We start from the raw sequence: 13677 nt of genomic DNA, 5'->3' as shown, positions 1-13677 counted from the left end.
TGTGAATTTAATTACAACCCTATGCCTCCACACTGGTAGGCTTGGGCGGTATAATTTTTTTTATACCTTGATTACCTAATACCCCGGTATACGGTATATGACGGTATGACTTTCATTATCATCGGCGGGGGTAGGTGGCAACCCGTGTTACCAAGTAAACAAATCACGGAGATGGCCAGTTCGCCCACAGCATCCTGGTGCTAACGTTAAGCTCTCAGAATGGTAGCAGTTCGCCCGCAGCATCCTAGTGCTAACGTTAAGCTCTCAGAATGGTAGCAGTTCGCCCGCAGCATCCTAGTGCTAACGTTAAGCTCTCAGAATGGTAGCAGTTCGCCCGCAGCATCCTAGTGCTAACGTTAAGCTCTCAGAATGGTAGCAGTTCGCCCGCAGCATCCTAGTGCTAACGTTAAGCTCTCAGAATGGTAGCAGTTCGCCCGCAGCATCCTAGTGCTAACGTTAAGCTCTCAGAATGGTAGCAGTTCGCCCGCAGCATCCTAGTGCTAACGTTAAGCTTTCAGAATTGTAGCAGTTCGCCCGCAGCATCCTAGTGCTAACGTTAAGCTCTCAGAATGGTAGCAGTTCGCCCGCAGCATCCTACACACAACAACAACACACACTCTCGTTACCACAACGCTTTACGGTATTTTCACAGCACTGTCGCAACATTACCGTAAAGCGTGAACACCGTTGTGATCATACACAACAGTTAGCTCTCAGAATAGCCAGTTAGCCCGCAGCACCAGCAACGGTAAGCGTGTCTCATTTAATTTCCCCCACTGAAGCGGGGTTCCCCTCCTCCTCCTCCTCCTGTGTGTAGACAACCAGCTTCTGCGTGGCTCGCTCCACTAGTGAGGACTGGTCTCGCCCTCTGCTGGCGCGTGTGTGCACTACAACAAAACTCAGTTTTGACGGTATTGATTTTCAATACCGTCGGGATTTCTAAATACCCTGGTATACCGTCATACCGCCCAAGCCTACTCCACAGAGCACTCTTCCATCACATGTGCAGATGAATCTTGTGTGATGTGTTAATTATAGCTCAATGAAAATATTGGATCTATTTAAGAAAGATCTATAAGACAAGATATTCCTATTTGATCATCTACATCATTTCATGGTTCTGTATTTAACACACCACAAGGATTCAGTGTCCCTGATGACTTTACCAGTGGCCATATTCAGGCTAATTTATGCTCAATAACTGACATAACTAAATTAATATGTGCAAAATAAATTGGCATTGTTTTTTGGTGAAGTGCCCCTTTTTTAAATTACAGCTCAATGAAATTATGTAGATTAATGAGCAGATCCATGCTGCTACCGGCACATGTGTCCGACAAAACGTCCCGCCAGATCGTCTTGAGTGAATTTGCCATCCATAGCCCACAAAGGCAGTCAGTGCAAAAGTAGCTACCGGTAAATGGATTGCTATTTTATTTTATTTTTTCCATGTCCATAATTTCATTGAGCTGTAATTGACGCAAGACGAGGATTCAAGCTTCCTCCAATGACATCACTGGAGGACATTCACTCATTAACTTTCAATAACTAAATTAATGTGTGCAAAACGGTTTACAGTTTTATCTATGAGATTATGTGCTAAATAATTTGGCATCATATTTAGGTGAAGTGTCCCTTTTTTTTTTAACGTACATTTATTATAAATGTTTTTACATTTTTATTACATAGCCTAGTGAGAAACTGTCAAAGGGGCTTTCGTTTTGTAGATACCCCTACCGGAGGTAGAACAAAACGCAACAATGTTTTTCCTAATCTCTATAAAAGGGATTCTTGTGTAAAGAAATATATATATATATATTTGACTGCAAAAATGGTATAAGTATAGATATTGTTATACACTCCAAAACTGAGACAAGCTCAAATAAAGCCTGGCTGTATGGGAGACGGGAGTTGAGGCATATTAACTCATGTAGATTCATAATACAAGCTCTGAGAGCTTTGAAACTTGATATTCTTCTACATAACAAAACTGGATGTGAATATATGAAATGTGTAATATATAGACCTATGAACACCTCTAAAATGTAAAATAAAATACATTGTTGTGAATTATGTTGTATTAACTGCCATGGATTGTCATAGAAACACCAGTGAGGTCTTGTTGGAAAGGTGTGCTTGTGATGAATCAGACAATAGCACTTCTGTAGCATGTATTGTCATGGAGTTGCATCACTAAATGTATGCGGTGTCCCAAACCAAAGAAAATGAAACATTGACAAATTGCAACTCCAAGCTACACACCACACATTACCGGGGCTGAGAAGAATGGTGAAAAATTCAATTAAAAGTAATACTACAAAGAAACTCTATCTTGCTTTGCCTATTGGACCTTCTGTGTCAGCATTCCGCCCATCACCTGCTGTAATGGGTGGCAAATGCCAGAAATCGTCCTGTCCCTGCCCCACATTGGTTTGCACCACACATTAATGCTTCTTCTTCCTCAATCGTGACTTAAAGGTAATGAAGAGCGATGCAGAGTAGGACATAATTTGCAGTTGGAAAAAAGGTAATCACAGTATCGTGATTCTAGTATCCTGATATCGTATCGTGGGGCCTCGATGATTCCCACCCCTACTGTCTGGTGTGCATAAGCCGGAGCATACGAGATACATTTCACGTCACATAAATGGATCAATACAGTCTGTATTAATTCATGTTCAGGGCTGTACACTGCGACGAGATGATCGCAAATTGCCCCTAATTTCGCCCGTGCGAGTGGAAAATGATATCTGGGGGCAAGCTTGCGAGTAGTGATTTCAACCCTTCATTCGCATTTCACTCCTAAATTAATCCATACAAAATGGATAAAGAAAATAGTAAAACATTAGCCTACAACCAGGGCTGTACAGTGCGACATAATGTTGCGGTTGTAATTTCATTAGACAGACCAGCGCGGACCTTTAATAACATGCAATTTAATTGACACAAGCAATGGGCTAACGTTAGCTGCTAACCAAGGTATCCATTAGGACTATGCTAAGCTAACTAGCGTTAGCTGCTAACCCTGGAAAACGGTCAAAGCGGACTCCACAACACTAGTTCCATTCATGAGGAAAGGGGTGGGTTATATTGACAACGCTTGACAACCGAAGTTTAAACATAACTTCATATTTATTGGTTATTCGTTACTGTATATCATCCAGTTTCCATCTCCGTGTGTTAAACTCTTCCTGTTTACATTCGAGTGTGACGTCATCACCTACGGCAGCTTAGACGATCAAAACGCGAACCTAGAACAAAACCCGAGCGGGGGGGTGGGGGGCTGGCTCTCTCGTTCGTTCTCGCCCCCTCTCTCTCTCTCGCTCTCTCTCTACATTCAATGATTTAAAGTAGCCAAACGTTACAGACAGTATAAATACTAACTGGATAGTTGATGAGATAAACATTTAATTTCATTATCTGAAATATTCTAAAATCATTAAGTCTGCTATAAGCCATTATCCCTTTGTGTGTGATTATTATTTTCTCATAGTATATACATATATACACACACAGGGTTCCCACGGTACCTGGAAAACATGGAATACATTTTTTCATTTTCCAGGTATGGAAAAGTCATGGAAACTGAGCAAAAGTGAACACTTACATGGAAATAGAAACAGTTGTCCTGGAAAATTGTATTGGATGATGTGTAAAATAGTAATAAAATGAAACTATTGAGCACAAAATTAAGATGAGTTTATAAAAACCCTTTACATGTGAACAGCGTTTACTGTAGATATAAATGGATGATCCCATGTTGTAGAGCATGCTCTTGGCATCCTATATTGGATGTTGGAATTCGATGCAGGCAACTTGGTGATATGGACTTTAAAAGTATAGTTTCGGATTGGTGGACTTCAGGAATAATAACGTTACTCGCGATCTCAATAGAAGGGTCAAATACATGCATTTCCCAGCCAACACGGGAGCCTTGACATCTACAGTGAAACTTCTTATGCAAGTTTATCCTCAAATGTTGTAAGTACTGTAGCTGTGTTTTAACTGTGGTAAACCTGGGTTTATCAACGTTAGTTAGTAAGCAGTGCAATCTTGCTAACTAGCTAGCAACTTCAGTTTTGAGTTTGTTTTGGATTTTGTTAATGATGCAAGCACATGGAGTGCAATCTTGCTAGCCAACATTCAGTTTGCTAACTAACTAGCTACTACTATGTTGGCTAGCTTGCATTGCTAGCTAACTACCAATACATTACCACATTAGGCTGTGACATTACTTCTATACTAGTTGACATGAATAGTCTAGTCTTGATACATTTTGTAACATTCATTGTTATATCTACTTTTAGCTATTTTTGTGATTTTTCGTTTTTTTTCTTAAAAAAGATTATACTACTAAATAAGAACATTTGGGGTGAGACATTTTTGAAAAATCATTGATCATGCCTAGACTGATTCTATACTGTTAAGCTAAGCTTACTAGTGGGGTTGCTGTACTGAGGAACCACAGGGGAACCAGCCTTATGTTTTCCCTTTTAGGTTCATTAGTTTGATTTACAAAAGATTTGACAGAGTAAGAGTAGGCATACTACCCCTTCTACGTAAGACTCATAATCTAATAAGACTAATAATAAAGGAAAGAGGGAAGAGAAGAGGAGGATAAGAGAATAGACGATGACAGAGGAAAAGGGAGAAGAGTGGAGAGGAGTTGAGAAGAGTAGGAAGAGAAGACGGCAGCGGACACGAGGGGAGGTGTGCAGAGAAGAGGACAGGATGAGGTGGGAGAGGAGTGGAAGAGAGAACATATATCAATCCCAGTGCTCATGTGTTTCAAAGTTCCAGTTCAATAAATTGTTGTTCAGCTACAGCTTGTTGCATTATTTCATGCATTGATATTATCAATAAGACATAATCTCTAAGCATTTACAATGTAGACTTGACTGGCACATATTTTAAATCAAGTAAGTAGTCAGGTGTCCTAGGGGGTTGTGTGTGTGTGAGGGGAGGGGGGCACGGATGTGGGCGGAAAGCTTCAGGGGCCTATAGATCATCACTTAATATGGTACCTGGAAAATCAGGAGGTAGCATGGAAAAAAATGTCAAGGCAAGCGTGGGAACCCTGATACATGTGTGTGTGTTTGGCTAAAGTGGATAGAAAACACAGTACTGTGCAAAAAAAGGCACCCAAGAGTCTTTATATAAATGGTCTTAGATGTAAATAATTTTTTTTATTAGTGTGTCAGTAGACTACTCTTAGTACATTTTCATTCTTTTTTAAAGCATCATCGTTTAATAATGCAAACATATGTTGCAGGGACTTATTATAATCATCATATTGGCGTGACTGTATGCATCAAAGGGTTAAATCAAAAAATGTTAAGTGCTTTAGAGGAAATGTAAAAATATCGCGATATATATCGTGATATGGCCAAAAAATATTGCGATATCATTTAGAGGCCGTATCGCCCAGCCCTACTATAATGGTAAAATAGTTATTTAAAAATTTGCCCCCAAAAAATATTCTTTGTCCCTAAATTTCTCATTTAGGGGCAAGTGTGCCCCTAGTGAAAAAGCTTAGCGTACAGCCCTGATGTTGCGTTTCTTTTTCAAATGTAGCCAAGAGTTAAGATCCTAATTCATCAAAGATGAATACAAAAAAAATTATATTCTCCTTTGGTTCATTACAATTTACTCAAGCATAGTAACAGTAGAAATATTTCTGACAATGGGAATACATTCCCTGTGGTCCATAAATGTCCCTAGATACCAAGAACATGCAAATGAGCCTTGTAGAAGTGGAGCAATCTTCCATTTATGCGGGTATGTACTTTTAGGTGAATTTTCTGAAAATATGGCTAGGGCTTAAGAGGTTAAGTGATCCACAAGCCATGGACTCGGATGAATGCAGCTGTTGCGCTGTGTTGTCCAGGGATGAGAATATAGAGAAGCACTCATCTGGCGCGTCCATAGCCAGCTGCTCGGTCTCTGTACTCCGATGAGGACTACAGCAGCCCCTTGAAGAGCAAGATGACATCACTGACTCCACCAGCGGTGTAGCTTCCTATGCAAGCCATACATGCCGATATAGGGTAGAATGTCTACTTGGGTAGTGGGTATCCTGAGCCGGGAGAACTCTGGCTGCCCTTATGTATGGATCCTAATGCTGTTTGACATCCAGACGGGGAGCTACAACCCTAGAAGCTGCTGCACTAGCACGTTGCTTCCCTGGCTGGCAAGTCGTATGCTTGTTCAGAGTGCAGTAGCTGCCAACAGCATAGTTCTGCTGTCCTCTGCTCTGTCGTCAATGGGGAGCTGGAGACATTGGCTAAGTCTTCTGGCGCAATGCTCCTCTTGACCCAGATGCTGGCAGTTGCCATTGGCAGCGTTATGGGCCATAGAGGACCAGGCTCCTCATCATGCCTTTGAGGCGTTTGCTGCTTTCCATGCAGCAGAGGCAGAGAGAGCCTACCTAGCCACTTTCAACACAGGCCAAGGTCAAGTCTCATCTCTCCTCTCATGCCAACAGGGCTTCATCCAGGCCACTCTCGCGGTAGCCTCCCCCGCCCCTTGTTCCTCACCAGTGCTCCCGCCATCAGCCACCATCCCAGCCTTCATCTGAAGCCCAAGGATGCAAGACTGCCTCGTGGACTCTGGCTAGCACCTGTGCTCCCACAACATGTGTTTATTTATTTTTTATCTACTTTTTCTCCCCGTTTTTCTATTTTTCTCCCATCCCCAATTTCGTATTGTCCAATTCTACCCTCCCCTGTCTCGAATGTTGTTAGGCTATGCCTCCCACAAGCCGGCTGCAATGTGGACGAAGCCTTGCATCACGTGTCTCCTCCGGTACTCGAGGGGGCAGCCGTCGCATCTTTTCACCTGCACAGCGCGATCTCTCAGCGGCGAGGGTCTGCGTGGGAGGGACACGCCGCCCTCGTCGCTTCCTGATTCTACTGCGCAGGCGCACCAACCGACCTGTAGGAGTCGCTGTCCACAATGCGTGGGTTCTTCCTACAGTTCGGTCGGGCCGCCTGCACAGCAAGGGAAGGATCTAAGAGAGGTAGTGTGACCTTCTACACGTTACACTCTCCCAGTGAGAGTCCGCGCTGCCAGGTGAAAAGAAGTGGTGGGCTGGGTACACATGTGTCGGAGGAAGCATGTGATAGTCTCCGCTCTCCCGGACCCACGGTAGGGGGTAGAGTGCGCAACGACCAGGAAGGGGATTGGGAAATGGCATAACGACTAACATTGGGATGGGAGAAAAACGGAAAAAGGAGAAAAAAAGATTAAATTTTTTTAAAGTAAAGGAACAAAACGTCATTTAACGCAGCAAATGTGTTACATTTTCTTCCACCCCCATCTAGTTCCAGTGGCCGAGATCAGGTCTTTCTTGCTGGCCAGTTTGCAAAACATTCAGCCCCAGGTGTCACTCGGGTAAGTTGTCATGCTGGCCCTGTCTCCATGAAAGATGAGTGGCCTAGTCCCTCTTCGCTAGATGAAGGCACCGTCACCGCCAGCGTGGTGAATTCCCTCAACCAATGGTTGCCATCGATGTCTCCCAGAGAGGCACTGCTTCCAGGCTAGGAAGGTGCTGTACCCTCCCTTTACATTAGTCAGACCAGTTAAAGTCCTGACAGCGGGAGATGGGTTCACATCTACGTACTTGATGATACTGCTGACTAGGGCTGGGCGATTCTTGCTAAAATGTGAATCACGATTTTTCTCTCTAAGAATTGAGATCACGATTCTCTCACGATTCTTATTTTTTCAATAAAATAATTTAAAAAATTAAATTAAAATTAAAAGATTTTAAATTAAAATTATTTTTTTAATAAAAAAAAATCGTCATAACTTAGAAATGAGATTGCATAGGTCTATGAATCGAGATTGCAAATCTTTTTAGATTAATTGCCCAACCCTACTGCTGACTCACTCTGCTGGACTTTGCAATCATGGAAAAAGAGCTGGCCCCCCTCAAGGTCATCGGAACCATTTCAGAGCGTTCAAGTTCCTTCCACTACCACTGTATATGTTGGGAGAGTGGCTCACGTTCCAGAAAGTATTGCTCGTCTCCAGGTGCTACTGCAGAAGCTGCTTCTCTACCGTGAAGGTCTATGCTCCAGCCATCTCTCCTTGCCACAAGGGCTTGGATGATGAGCCACCCTCTTTCCGGGGTGAAAGTCAATAAAGCTCTTTATGTTCGCCGTATCACCGTTTTATCTAAACAAAAATAAATCCACATTCAAAGTTAGTCGAGGCTGTTTACCCTCTCAAAGCTTCTTTTTAAAACGATCCCTTTTGGGAAGCTGGGAACAAACGGCAAAATCTCCTTTTGCGACAGCAAGAAATGGTGTTTATGGTCAATTAGGCTGCCGGTTGTTTCAGCTATGTCATGTAATTATTATACAATGTATCACAATTAATAGAACAATGATATTATGTTTATTATTGTTGAAGATTATCATAGAAAGCCAGCCCCGGTGTGATGAGCAGACCTTGCTGTTCGGTGCTGTGCTGTTTTATCTTTCTGACTTTTTCTCTGGTTGCACAACTTTCCAAAACGTTCCAGAAATATTTCTGGCGATCCAAACAGAGATGCAGTCCTATAGGTAGTTCTTAGCTGCAAACATGACGGCGGTGTCTATTTCAAAATGCCACTGCAAGAACTGCAGAAGCTGCTTCTCTGCTGTAACTTGTGCCTTTTTGGGCACAAGATTTTTGTGTCTGGACCCGAGTATCAAGTGCATGATGCTCAGTCCTCAGTTTTGCCAAAACTTCTAATGTGTGCGTTCTAGGGCTGTGCCGAATGCTTCGAAGCTTCGATCATAATGTTGACATTCGAATTCTAAATCAACATTCGAATTTTAAATGTTTAATAAATTTTTTTTTTTTTTTTTTTTTTACTTTTTATCTGTTGAAACCAATGGGGATTTGGCTACACTAATATTATAATATTATACATAAGACGTCACCATCACTTTCATACCAACCGTGCCCTTATTGGATTATTTATGTTGACGAAACTGAGTTATATTCATTAAAGAAAGTTGATTGAATAAAAGAGACTCATTAATCAGATTAATCACTATTAAAATTGAGTATTTAGTTTGAGAAAAAAAAATTGTAATTTTTTTTTTATAGACACTCGAAGTTTCGAATGTTAAAAAATGACATTCGGTACAGCCCTAGTGCGTTCTAACAAAGGAAAGATGCACAAATCTGTGAAATATGATGAGTCTACCACTGTTTCAATATCTGTTAGGATTTGGAATATCTTCTAGTGCGTGCCAGGCATTACCCCTGCCCTTGGACATTCTTGTAGGCTACTAATCGCCCGTTAGGCTCCCATCTTAAACAGTCATTAAATGTTATGTCACAGCCTACCTTTCCATCTCCCAGAAATGGCTTTATCCCAAAATAGATGATTCAGTGTTGCTGTTTTGTCTCGAGAGTGGTGTACGAGTTCGGGGTATGGTTGGATGGATGGGGATGTTTACTGGGACGGCGCTTAACCTTGTGTGGACGGAGATTGTTTTCTCTGTTCTAGAACAAAAACATACTAATGTAATGTGGATGCCCTCTTGTACAGAATGGTGAGGCAGAATAATGATGCAAGATTCCCACCTTGAACAGGCTGTGTAAAATGGGCTACTGTCTGATTTCATCACAACCACACCTTTCCAACAAGCCCTCACTGGTGTTTCTATGATAATCCTTAGCGGAGTTGCCACAAAGTAAATGACAACTTTTTACTACTTATTTTAGGTATGTGTTCAGAGTTCTGTATTTCCTACGTGCATCAAGATATTCACATCAATTTTTCTGAGAGCTTGTATTATTAATCTACACGAGTTCATATGCCTTAACTCCCAACTGTCTATATTTTTTTGGGGTGTATAACGTGTCAACGTGTAACTATTTTTGCGGTAGAATATTTGTATATACAAATATATTTAATATATGCCATTGTCACAAGCTTATATATATATATATATATATATATATATATATATTTGTCATATACATAGGATATGGTAAAAGGTTTGTTTCTATCTTGTAACTACAATCTGTGAATATAACCCTCATTTTATTCCCATGGAAAATGTCCACCTTTGAAAATGTTGCAACCCTAATTGTGCCACATCAATCCTCTACTTTGGCTACTTCAGACTTCAGAGTCAAGATTATGAATCATAAAATGGATTAATTTCCTCTCTCACACACACACAACCCAGTAGTTGAATCACTTTAAAAACTCCTAAATGAAACTTTTATAGAAGTGTTTTTGTCCAATTTGTTTGTTTATGGTTAATTCAGCTATGTGATTCACACAAAGCTTTTTTCCCCCATGTTGGCAAATTAATAACCTAATTGGGTACATCTGTAAATGGACCGTGTCGTTGTAGTTGGGTTACCTGGTTTGACATCTATTATGTGACCGTATCTAATAGCCAGGTGTGAATTGGCACTTCCAATGTACCAGAGCACAATCTGACCCCAAAACCGGACCATAAGTCAACGTGCTCCATGAGAACATCACCGTCTCGAGACCTTTGTTCCAACAGCCCCATATCATGTAAACGGGAGAGGCGGTTATCAGCCACCCTGATGAAAAGAAAGTTGATGACTTCAAGACTGTGCCCATGTCTGAAATAGGTGTGGGGGTCAGAGAGGTTGTGTGCTGTTGGGCCTCCCTCATCTTCATTCAGCACATTCTATATTGTCTAAAAAGGACCAATTCTGATGTCATGTCTAACTTTAAAGAGAAAATCCACCCAAAGGAGAATTTACATTGCTCTCTAATGATCCTGGACAGTGAAGTCAATATAAACACGCAACTGTCAAGAGCATCTTCACAAATGTGAAACTGAGCTCTACAACGTTATAGAAATAACATATAGGCTTTCTATTTTAAGATCTTCCGTTGCCGCTGCTCCCCATTAACAACGAATGGGGGAAAACTCTCTTTGTGGACTCAAAAAGATTGTGCCTGCATTTTTTTATTGAAGATATCTATAATATATCAAGATTTGGCCCCATAGAAGGAAATGTACCACGGAACCCCAGAAAAATCATCCTGGGATTCTGTCACTGACACCATTTCTATCTATTTGCAATGTATTCTCCATTGAGCTGTAATTTGAGTGTGACATCACGGGTCAGAAGGCGGGACAAACTCCTCTCCCTTCAGGTTATGGGGGTCAGTAGTAAATGTTCACTAGAGGCAACCCTGTCATAAGGCACAGGAATAGCATTTGAAAGCCAGTGGCCTCTGAGGTCTATTCATATTGAATAAGTGGCTCACATGTCTTTTATTATAATGCTGTCACGTGTTAATGTTCCTTTTTTTTGCCTGTAACTCGGGGTATGGCATCCACTTTGTCAGTAGTAGACTTGTAGCCCTGTGTAGAGCAATGTATATTGCCATTGAGCTGCATTTCGGCGCTTCTGCGTTTGTAGCTCTCTGCTTATTGTCATCAAATTGTACTTTTGCATCTGTAGTGTTAAACAAAACTCAGCCTGTGAATTGGTACAGTATAGCTGCTCAAACCGTTGTCTTCCCTGGTCTCAGGTTCGTAACGTGGATGAGATGAACTATGACTTTCAAGCTCTTGCTTTGGAGTCCAGGGGCATGGGGGAGGTAAGTTGATTAATTTAATTGGCCAGATAATCAAAAGGGCTCTCACTTTTGGCCTACAGTGTCTTTATAAACAACCCTAACATGGACAAATTGACCATCACATATGTATATATAATTTGAACATTTGTCCATGTATTTCAAAGTTTCAATCACTTCACCCACTCAAATGAGCAGAAAAGCAAGGTTCTTCTGTAAATATATTCAACTGCAATGAATCGGGTTTAATTTAACTTTATTTTATATATATAATTGTTTCATTAACCAATGGACTTCCAATAGCCTTGCATTTGTTTATGAACTTGGTCTGGTGGTTTAATTGCATCATTTAAAGTCCCCCCCCCCCCCCCCCATACAAATCCTTCAAATTAAGCATGTGATGAGTAACAAATGTTATTCTTTACTTCATAGCTGCTGCCGGCAAAGAAGCTCTGGGATTCTGATGAGTTGGCCAAGGATGGTAGGAAAGGCATGCTTCTTGGAGAAGAGTGGAGGGACAATGCATGGGGATCATCTCGTAAGTCAAAAGTCTGCCAGAAGATGCTTTCAGATAGGATGTGGTTTGATCTGCACTCGCCACTTGGTTCAGTGCAGATCTAACTAGATGTTCACTCAGATCGTAGTAGAAGCATAGAAAAATAAAATATCTGTATTGTATTGTTTAAACCAAAGGTGGGCAAGCTAGGTTTTGCGAGCTACCAGTCTATTACAAGGTTGTTGGGACGATTTATAAAATATCCATCATTTGAGCCAGTCATGCAGTCTCATTCAGGCTTGCTGGCTTTAATACAGGGATCCCTGTCCTGTGTGCCTGTATTCGAATACCAACCGGTTCATGCTTCCGCGTTTGCGTTTTGCGCTCTGATTGGCCACTGCTGTTTCTGGTCGCACCAATCGTGTGACTGCAAGTTCTTTCGCCGGTTAAGCTTAGGCAGTCTTTCGAAGTTTGTCATGGAGCATGGCGATAGAACGCCAGCCCTGATTCCAAACTCTAACCTTAACCAACTTCGACAGAGTCGCCTAAGCTTAACCAGTGATAAACTAGGCGTTAGGTAGTTTGCTGCTGGTCGAGGCGGAAATGGGCGCGTCACGCGATTGGGCGCACATGTCGCATGACCAGAAACGTACGTGGCCAATCAGATCGCACCAGAAACGGCAGTGGCCAATCGGATTAGCAAAACGCGAACGCGGAAGCATGAACCGGTTGGTATTAGAATAGACGCGTCCTGTGTGGCTCATTGGCCCGCCGCCTTCTTTCACTTGGCTCCTTCCTCCGGAGTGTATTCCCTTTGGCTCCTCCCTCCGGAGTGTATTCCCTTTTTCTTTTGCAGGTTTTCGAATGATGTCATGAAATAGCCCTGGCAGGATTATAAATACACCGATATCAGCCACACGAAGAGCATCTTGGCTGAGTTTGAGAGGCGGTTTGCTGACTTGGCTTCTCTTGAGCCCGTCGTTGCATACATCAGCTACCCACGCGGGCCAGCCAAGTCACGGATATTGATATGGAGTCAGTGTAGCCGCGTCTCGGATCACTTCTTGGCACATGGGCATCACTGACTTGGAGATGGAGAGGATGACTCTACAGTGCGACCTTGGGTTTTAACCCTTTCACTGCCACACGGCAGCCGATTAACCCTTTCACTGTGACAATACAGAAGGTTAGCCCTTTACTATCACACAACCGACGGCGATGTTCCATCATTAGCTCTGCGGATGCTGAGCTAATGATGGAGCATCGCCGTCGGTTGTGTGATAGTAAAGGGCTAACCTTCTGTCGTGTGGCAGTGAAAGTGTTTTAAAGCGGTAGTGATTTACACTCTTGGCTGCTGTCTGGTAGATTTCTCCAGCTTTGGGGAAAATGGCAAAGTAAAATCTCATGCCCTATAAGTTTGCCCACCCTTGGTTTTAAAAACGAGATCTTCACTTGGTTGTAAATGTGTTTGTACAAGTCTGACAGTGCCTGTTTTCAACTTCTATGTTTTCCTCCTCTGCTTGGCTGCTGCCCTCTCGTTTCTTTTCGGGGTGCAGGGATTTGTCACAGCATGTGGCGCAAAACAAATTCAACTAAGATTGAACTT

The 13677-nt window shown here is 42.1% G+C and overlaps 1 protein-coding gene across 3 annotated transcripts in view; it reads left to right on the top strand.

Annotated features, from left to right (window-relative positions):
• pum2 (pumilio RNA-binding family member 2) overlaps positions 1–13677 on the top strand; it is a 59819-nt gene that overhangs the window by 2952 nt on the left and 43190 nt on the right. For all 3 annotated transcript variants that reach the window (XM_084314982.1, XM_084314981.1, XM_084314980.1), the window contains exons 3-4: positions 11531–11599; positions 12008–12113. In XM_084314982.1, coding sequence (XP_084171108.1) covers positions 11531–11599; positions 12008–12113 — 175 coding nt within the window. The remainder of the gene's footprint in view (positions 1–11530; positions 11600–12007; positions 12114–13677) is intronic.

The sequence above is a fragment of the Notolepis coatsorum genome (genome assembly GCF_963971535.1).
Source record: "Notolepis coatsorum genome assembly, chromosome: 5".
Classification (NCBI taxonomy): Eukaryota; Metazoa; Chordata; class Actinopteri; order Aulopiformes; family Paralepididae; genus Notolepis; species Notolepis coatsorum.
This window is presented reverse-complemented; position numbering and strand designations above follow the sequence as displayed.